The 9,144-nt window shown below is 40.9% G+C and overlaps 2 protein-coding genes across 2 annotated transcripts; both read left to right on the top strand.

The window, feature by feature from the left end:
• Positions 1-747: 747 nt before the first annotated feature.
• On the top strand, positions 748-4,157 carry LOC103942963 (putative F-box/LRR-repeat protein At3g44090). The gene is given in 6 exon segments (XM_048578716.1): positions 748-1,065; positions 2,714-2,887; positions 2,993-3,067; positions 3,128-3,564; positions 3,566-3,883; positions 3,885-4,157. Coding segments are annotated over 6 exon segments (1,518 nt in total). The 3' UTR covers positions 4,081-4,157.
• A 1,325-nt stretch (positions 4,158-5,482) lies between these two features.
• Positions 5,483-8,589, top strand: LOC103946965 (F-box/LRR-repeat protein At4g14103). The gene is made up of 3 exons (XM_018647411.2): positions 5,483-6,525; positions 7,783-7,956; positions 8,075-8,589. The coding sequence occupies exons 1-3, from the start codon at positions 5,587-5,589 to the stop codon at positions 8,342-8,344; spliced, it is 1,383 nt and encodes a 460-aa protein (XP_018502927.2). The 5' UTR covers positions 5,483-5,586; the 3' UTR covers positions 8,345-8,589.
• The last annotated feature ends 555 nt before the right edge of the window (positions 8,590-9,144 follow it).

Genomic DNA, 9,144 nt, shown 5'->3' with positions numbered 1-9,144 from the left:
GGATTTCTTCGAACTATAAACGAGTTCGTCGAAACTTCAATTGGCCGGGGTTAAAGACAGCCGTCAAATCCTTTGTTGCCAGCTGCGATATTTGCCAGCGAAACAACTACGAGGCCATTAAACCACCAAGGTTGCTTCAACCACTTCCCATCCCTTATCAGATTTGGACAGATATTGCCATGGACTTTATTAAAGGTTTTCCTCACACCCATGAGCGCAATGCAATTTTAGTAGTAGTCAACCGACTCTCCAAGTATGCCCACTTCATTGCCGTCAAACATCCATATTCAGCAGCCAAGGTGTCATACATCTTTCTCTGTGAGGTCTTATGCCTCCATGGCATGCCTACAACCATTGTTAGCGACCAGGATCGTATTTTCATCAGTACCTTCTGGGAGTCCTTCAAGCTCCACGGAATGCAGCTTTGCCGCAGCTCGGCCTATCACCCCTAATCTAATGGCCAAATAGAAGTCCTGAATTGCACCTTGGAACACTACCTGTGTAGCTTCGTCGGCGACAAGGCCACCTTTGGGGTTCACTGGCTGCCATGTGCGGAGTGGTGGTACAATACCACTTTTCACTCAGCCACCAAGATGACTCCATTTGAGGCTGTGTACGGCTACCTTCCCCCTAGCGTCTCATCATATCTCCCGGGCTCTTCCTCAGTCAACCTTGTGGGCACGACCCTTCGGGACCGAGATGCTTTGCTTCACCTCCTTTGTGCTAATCTACCAAGCTCAAGATCGCATGTGCCATTATGCAAACAAACAGCGCTCAGAGCATGAGTTCAAAGTGGGAGATTGGGTTTTTCTCCGCTTACAACCCTACCGCCAATCCTTTGTCCATCACACCAATCCCAAACTGGCACCCCGATTCTACGGGCCTTTCAAGGTCCTCGCTCGCGTAGGGAAGGTTGCATACACCTTGGACCTGCCTCTTGGTTCCCGTATCCACCCTACGTTTCATGTCTCGCTTCTAAAGCCAAAACTCGCCTTCAACGTGGCTGTGTCTACCGTGCTTCCACCTCTGTCAGATGCGGGGCTAGTGACCTGGACACCGAAGAAGGTTCTGTAACGTGGCATGTTCAAGAGAGGAAACTCGGCTGTCACACGTTGGCTTATCAAATGGATGGGCCTTCCCGACCATGATGCTACTTGGGAGGAAATTGACTCTATTCGTGACCGTTTCCCAGATTTCAACGCTTGAGGACAAGCTCATTCTTATGGGACATGATTGTTAGGACCTCACAAATATTAGACAGCTGTTAATTCCCACCCTTGTGGTCTTTTGTCTTATCTGTGTAGAAGTTGGTTTCATCTAACGGTTGTGACGGTTTTGGTCGATTTTTATGATACTGGTAGTGGAGTCAATGAGACGGTTTCATCAAAAGGCTAGTACTTGAGGTTGGGGATTTTAATGATACTGGTAGTGGAGTCAATGAGACGGTTTTGGTCGATTGCCCGAACCTTTATTTGATCGATTTCAATGGCTGCTGGTTTAAGCAGTTGGTGCTCGAGAATGCTTCGTCCCTCATTGAGTTTTGGGTTGATGTTATGCTCCTAATGGAAGGCTATAATTATTGGAGCAAGGCCGTTAGGCTACTCGAACTAGTGCCTCATCTTAAGCATTTTAGTGTGCAAAATTGGTGGTTTTAAGGTAATTCCCCAAAACTTCTGCCTTGATCAATTATTGTTTTTGTAATTTAATTTTCGCCAACTTTAAGCAAAAATTTGGTATTCTGATGACATTGGTAGGCTACATTTTAATGTTTTTCGGACTTTGAGATATAGCCGTGTGTTTTTGAATGAGTTTGTGTCTTAATATAATAACATGAGAAAGGATTTTTAGCTTGTCCTTAAATCTTGAAGTGACAGAGGGAATAATCAGTGGTTAATTTGTACAAATTGGTCATTAAATAGGTGAATTAAGACTAGATATCGTGCATTAGGATTCTGCTTCTGGCATAGTGATATCAGAGGTGAGTTGTCAGGAAAGTAAAACTTCTATTCACTCTGATTATGGTTCTTCATTGCCTATAGTGCAGTTAGTTGTGAGTTTCATAATAGTTAGGGCATTTCTATTGTTTATGTTCTGATCAATCTGTTCTCATTGTTTCAAATTGGGTTAAGTTTAGGCAGTTTCACCTTTTTTATGTGGAAGTTATGCCAAAATTTCGTGCTACGTGGTTGCCATACTGAATTCTGATTATGCGGAAGACTCCTCAAACATAGGTTTAATTTGGTGTTTTTCGGACTCGGTGATTAATAATAAACTTTCTCATTACTCTGGTTTTGAACCTAATTGCTTGTGGTGCAATAAGTTATTAAACTTTCACTTGGGCATGGAGTTCTCATTGCACGGAATTGTTGTCAAAAATTGAACTACCAAGAAAAGGTCCTGTCTGTTGTTTCTTATACAAAAGCGGGTTCTATCTGGATGATCACTCATTTCAGGATTCGTTGATGCTTAATCATGCCATTGTGCAGAGTTAGTTTTTCTCCTCAATGTTGTGGCTTTGAAGAGTTTCTGGGAGCAGCCATGTGCTTCTTTGCTATACATGTTTTGGTCTGTTTCGAACTCTGTCCACCTCCACCTCATTACTGCTTAGCCTCTATGGTTTTTTTTCCCAACGTACAACCACTGGTCTCTAAAGGTGTTATGTTATGGAACATCTTCTAACATTCATAGTTGCTTTCTGTGCATATGCCCTCAGTTTCTGACATCAAAGCATACTTTCCCCAAAAGTTTTATGCTGTACAATCTGAACCACTTAGAGCTACGAACAGGGTTTACCCAATATGATCTCGTTGGCATGGCTGCATTGCTTAAAATCTCTCCCAATCTCGAGACAATGGTTCTGGATTACCTTTGCAAGTTTAGCGAAGATGTAAGTACTTTTACATACAGAATTGATGTTTCTGTATAACTTATGCTTATCATTTTTTGCCATGTTCTGTGCTCCATATCTAAAATTTGATCTTCTGATTTCCAGGAGAGTCTACCAGGAGAGTTGTTAGATAAACCAGTTGAGTTCAGCATGCCACGTCTCAAGCAAGTTACATTGAAAGTATATAACCCTCAAGTTGATTTTTATCGAGATGTTGATTAGGCAAGAAGTTGTCCTTGAAACCTGAACGATCTGCCGGAGGACCTCCTCCTCCACATCCTCACCTTCCTCCCCACATTGAACTCCGTTCAAACCTCCCTCATCTCCCACAAATGGCTGCCCCTCTGGTCCCGCGTCCCCTCCCTCAACTTCAACTTCCAACTCTTCCCGCCCTACGAGCCACCGTTGGACACCCGCCAATTGTACGCCGATTTCGTCAACCGCGTTCTCATTTCCCTCTCCGATTCCCCTATCCACACGTTTCGCCTCTCTCTCATTTACCACAATCACTACCGCTACCATGTCGACTCCTGGGTTCGATCCGCCGTCACTCACTTCCGCGCCCGGGAGCTCTACTTCGACTTCTTCATCAACCAAAATTTTCACAACGCCGAAGAAGCCGAAACCGAGGATCACCACATGTACGATTTCCCATTCTCTGTTCTGAGAAATGGGTGTTCAGAAATTGAGCCTCACGCGGTGTTATCTCAATCTGCCGGCGAATTTGCCCACCATGCGGTTCGGGTCGATTGGGTCAATGGTTCTCGACCACGTTTATTTGACGGATCAGATGGTGGAGGATTTGATTCTGGGTTGCCCCAATTTGGAGGCTTTCGAGATTCTTGGGTGTCGCGGGCCAATTCATTTGAAGATATGCAGCAAAAGGCTCAAAAGGCTGCGAATTGTATTGGGGTATTATTTTCCTGATGATCCTGAAAAGAGACAGACATTGTTGGTTGATTGCCCTAACATTTGTTCGATCAATTTGGATCTATGTTTCTTACCTGGTTGAGTTTCGTGCCGATTTCGTGCACCGAATCCATCAGTCATATCATCAGTGGAGTAAGGTTCATAGGGTTGTAGAACAAGCGCCTAATCTTAAGATTCTCATTGTGCAAAATTGGTGGTTTAAGGTAAATTCTTGTACCTCTGTTTTGATCAATTGTTGTTTTTGTTGTTTCGATTTTCGTTAACTTTAAGCAGTTCCTTACTGTTTTACTTCATTGTGGTAATTATGCCCAAATATGTTAGCAATGTGGTTAGTCTAACATTTCATTCATAGATTGCCTTAACCTCTGCGAACTCTCGGATTTTCAAATTTTACTGCTTGAATCTCTTTGGGTTTGTTTCCCTACGCATGACCTCTGGTTTCTAAAGGCATTATGTTATTGAACATCTTCTAATACTCGTAATTGTTTTCCATGCATATGCCATCAGTTTCTGACATCGAAGGATACATTCCCCGAAAGTTTCATGCTCCACAACCTGAAGGTGTTAGTGCTGCGAACGGGGTTTACCCAATATGATCTCGTTGGCATGGCTGCACTGCTTAAACTTTGTCCCAATCTCGAGACACTGGTTCGTGAATTCCTTTTCAAGATGGAGAAAGATGTGAGTACTTTTACACACATATTTATAGCAATGCTTGATGTTTCCATGTTGCTATTGCTTATCATTTTACTTAGTTCCGTGCTTCGTATCTAAAACATGATCTTCTAATTCCCAGGAGAGTTTACCAGAAGAGTTGTTAGATAAACCGGTCGAGTTCAACATGCCATGCCTCAAGCAAGTTACAATAGAAGCGTATACTGGGAGCGAAGACGATGATAAGTTTATGAAAATCTTGATGAGGCACGAAGGCGCCCTAGAAAAGATTGTAGTTGTTCCCTTCCAAGGTTTTGAGAATGGCGAGAAGAAGTCGCTTCCTCCGGTGGTATATAGAAGAAGGGTCTCGCAAGTTGGAAGTACGGTCTCCTCCGCAGCACCAAATGGTATATAGACTCCGAGCTTTAAATGGCGAATCCAAAATTCTGAAACAAGACTTTTTGATCGAGTTCTAAGCAGATTTTCTAGTTGAAAAAGAGAATTTTTGAATGATTTTGCGGCATATTTTTTTTTTTTTTTTCTTGAGCAAGTTAATATGCTGGTTTGGGATTTGCTTTAAAGGTGATTAAAAGCATTTTTTATAAGAAAATATTTTTGGAACCAATATTAATGAAAATGCATGTGAATTTTAAAAAAGCACTTTGAAGTGTGTTAAGTGCTTTAAGAATCTATGATTTTCGGTTATTTTAAAAATATTTCCAAACAAATCTTAAAAATATAATATATCATAAGTAATAGAAGGTTTATTTTTAGTTATGTTCTTGAAACTCGATTTTAATCTTCTCAATCCCTCGGAAACTCAAATAATTCTAATACGCATTTTCAAACACCAGCATGTGCGAAGTTGACAATATTCGTCTTTCTCTCTACATTCAAATTTGAATCATTTTCTATTGTAATTAGATGAATTTACAATTTAGTATGAATTAATTATTCTATAATTTATAAAAAATGGTAAAGTTTGAAAAATGAAGAAGATAAAATATTAACAAAATAAATAAAGGGCGGGTAGAGAAAAATCTGCTTCAGTCAGTTCCTCGAACAGAGTTTATAAAATCTTTTGCCGGTTGAAGAAACAGGAATCCAAACCAACCATGGAAGAATTGGGAATCAATGAAATCCCAAATCGAACCCTAAACGATCTCCCCGACGAGATCCTCCTCCACATCCTCTCCCTCCTCCCCACACTCGACGCCGTCCAGACCTCCCTCATCTCCCACAAATGGCGGCCCCTCTGGTCCCGCGTCCCCTCCCTCAACTTCGACTACCAACTCTTCCCGCCGCGCGAGCCGCTCGAATACACCTCCCAGTTCTACGCCGAGTTAGTAGACCGCGTTCTCATTTTTCGCGCCAATTCTCCCGTCCACACTTTCCGCCTCTCCTTCATCTACCACTCTCACTACGGATCCCACGTCGAATCATGGGTCCGATCCGCCGTCACCCGCCTCCGCGCCCGAGAGCTCTACCTCGACTTGTTCGTCCACGACGATTTTCACGATGTGGAAACCGTAAATCACTGGTACGATTTCCCTTTCTCGGTTCTGAGAAATGGGTGTGTTGAGAAATTAGGCCTCACGCGCTGCTATCTTACGCTGCCGGCTAAGCTGTCCACTCGGCGTGTTTGGTCGATTCGGTCCTTGTTTCTCGATCAGGTTTACTTGGCGGATCAGATGGTGAAAGATTTGATATTGGGTTGCCCCAATTTGGAGGAATTGGAGCTCCAAAAGTGTTCGGGCCATCGTCGTCTGAAGATATGTAGCAAAAGGCTTAAGAGGCTAACGCTTGGGATGTTCTTTGAATCTTCTAAACAAAGAGAGACGCTTTTGGTGGATTGCCCGAACCTTCGTTCGATCAGTTTTAATTGCTGTAGCTTTTTCAGGTTGGAGCTTAAGAATGCTTCGTCCCTGGTTGAGTTCCGGGTTGATTTTGTGCATATGATCCACCTATCCTATTCTTATTGGATTAAGGTTGTTGGGCTACTCGAACAAGTGCCTAATCTTAAGCACCTTCATGTGCAAAATTGGTTGTTTATGGTAATCTTTTTATCTCTGTTATGATCAATTGTTGTTCATATTGTTTCGATTGTGCTTAACTTTATGTAGTTTTATTCTTCTTCTGTTGTGTGTGCATACTATGCCAAAAATGTGAGGTATATATAGCAATGTGGTTGGTATTGTGATTGCCGGAAGGCTTTTCGTAGATTGGCGAAATTGGGATGTTTTTCGGACATGGTGGTATATCCATGTATTTTTTATTGAGACTCTTAGGAATTGAAAGAGATAAGAAAGTAAGGCCTTAGTTAGCTTGTCACTGAATCTTGGAGTTAAAAGGAAGAGGAAAAGGGTAATTAGTTTTTCAGGTCTGAGCATCATTACAGGAATTCGGTCGTGTCTATATAGAGGAAATGATTAGTTCCTGACTTTTACAAGTTGGTCATAGATTGTTCTCCCAGGAAATTAAGAAGTGGTGGGTGAACTGCACAGGAAATTAAGAAACGTAATAATGCTCTTTGTGGACTGTTATCTTATTCGTCCGATCATTAATCACATTGGGAGATAAGTTTCTGCAATAAACCTTTTGATGTTGAATAATATAGCCTACATTTTCCGTGCCAGCATTTTTGGTTATTGATAGAACAGAAAGTAGATTTTTGTTCAGTATGGATTACATATTTGTCGTTAAACGGAAAAGAAATTCTTCAGCTGGTTTTTGCACCAACTTGATTGTGGTTCACTAAGTTATTTTACTTTTAGGTCGGGTATTTATTCCCCTCCATCATTCCTTATCCCATAGGTTTGATCCTGTAGAATCTAACCTATGGAATTCTCACTCAGAGTGCATCGATGAGATATTTGAACATAATGGCATTGTACAGAACTTTTTTGAAATATGAACTACCAAGAAAAGGTCTTGTCTATTGTTTTGATTGTCACTAGTTCTAACAAGCAGGATTAAATGATGATTAACCCATCCTGGGAGATATTTTCATATGAAAATCAGTCTCACCGGAAATGAAATCTGGTTGCATGTCTCAGTGACTACTGACCAGCCATGTGGTTCTGTGCTTGACATTTTTTAGTCGCTTTTTAACTCTCCTCATTTCTGTGCAACATTACATTCTTAGATGTTAGAGCCAACCTCTTTGCCTTAAACTTCATGAAATTGGGGATTTTTCAAATATCACGTTTTACTGGCTTTTTCCGCCTCTGTATGACCACTGGTATGCGAAGGGATTATGTTGTTGAGCATTTTCTTATATTCCTAATTGTTTTCTTTGCATATGCCTTCAGTTTCTGACATCAAAGGATTCCTTCCCGGAAAGTTTTATGCTCCACAATCTGAAGATCTTAGAGCTACGAACTGGGTTTACCCAGTATGATCTTGTTGGCATAGCTGCACTGCTTAAACTTTGTCCGAATCTCGAGACAATGATTCTAGTATACCCTCGCAAGTTTGACCCGGATGTGAGTATTTTTACAAACATATAATTATAGCAATGCCTAGTGTTTCAGTGTTACTATTGCTTATCATTCTTTTATATGTTCCTTGCTGCACATTAAAACTTGATCTTGTAATTCCCAGGAGAGTTTACCAGAAGAGTTGTTGGATAAACCAGTTGAGTTCAGCATCCCAAGTCTCAAGCAAGTTACGATCAAACCGTATACAGGTACAGAAGATGAAGGTAAGTTCGTGAAAATCTTGACTGAGCAAGGAGTTGTCCTAGAGAAGATTGTACTTGTTCATGGCCAAGTTGAGAACAGAGTAGTCGTTCTGAAGTCGGTTCCCCCGGTTGTTATGTATAAAAAGGGTTCACAAACTTGGAACTACTCTCTCCTCCGCAACTCCAATTAGAAAATGGACTTTGAGCTTAAAACGGGAATCCATCGGCTCCGTCTCGTTCCAAGGTTTGCTGTTGTTTGAACTTGGATTATGAATCTTAGATTACATGGTTATTACAGATATCAAAATCTTATTTCGAGTTTGTTTGCGAATATCTTCCGTCTTATTTCTTTGTCAAAATGACATGTTTTTATTAGACATAGTTGTAAGGTTGATCGTGTCCATATTATTCCCTTTATCATGCTTTGATTCCATTAGAATTGGTCTTGTTTACAATGTCATACCAAATCTTACTTGTTCAACAATCAACATGATAAGATAATACAATGTCTTATTTGACTAATTGGGATCGACTGCATTAATCCTAGAACGTCATTGCGCTAGGTTCTGTGTGACACGCCTGACCTTGATATTCCCCAAACATTAGGATAGGCACGTGTTAGCCGACATTTGAAGGTGATGAAGCCATGTTAGAATGCATGAGAACAATAAATAAATAAGACTTATAAATTTAAATGTAATTAATATGCAAATGAGAAATGTGTTTAGAGCAAACAACTAATTGAGAACACTAAAAGGAAATAATATAAAATTGAATGAACAAAGGAATAGGTCATACATTGAGAGGACTCAACGATGCCGATGCGGAAGTGTCTTGACGCCAGATTGTACGCCTTGAATCTAAATCCTGAGGGGGCGTAAAACAAACATGAGTGGACCAAGTTGATATATATATATATATATATATATATTATTGAAACAGTCATCAACATACAAACTCGCAGAGTTTAAAGAAAACTCATAACATAATA

The sequence above is a fragment of a genome, unplaced genomic scaffold (genome assembly GCF_019419815.1).
Source record: "Pyrus x bretschneideri cultivar Hongxiangsu unplaced genomic scaffold, Pyrus_bretschneideri_v1 Contig13, whole genome shotgun sequence".
Lineage (NCBI taxonomy): Eukaryota > Viridiplantae > Streptophyta > Magnoliopsida > Rosales > Rosaceae > Pyrus > Pyrus x bretschneideri.
The sequence above is the reverse complement of the archived record's forward strand: the minus strand, read 5'-3'. Positions and strand labels throughout refer to the sequence as shown.

Coding starts and splice junctions, on each gene's coding strand:
- LOC103946965 (XM_018647411.2), top strand. CDS start 5,587: ATGGAAGAATTGGGAATCAATGAAATCCCAAATCGAACCCTAAACGAT. Junction 6,526..7,782: donor TGCAAAATTGGTTGTTTATG/GTAATCTTTTTA, acceptor ATATGCCTTCAG/TTTCTGACATCAAAGGATTC. Junction 7,957..8,074: donor CTCGCAAGTTTGACCCGGAT/GTGAGTATTTTT, acceptor TGTAATTCCCAG/GAGAGTTTACCAGAAGAGTT.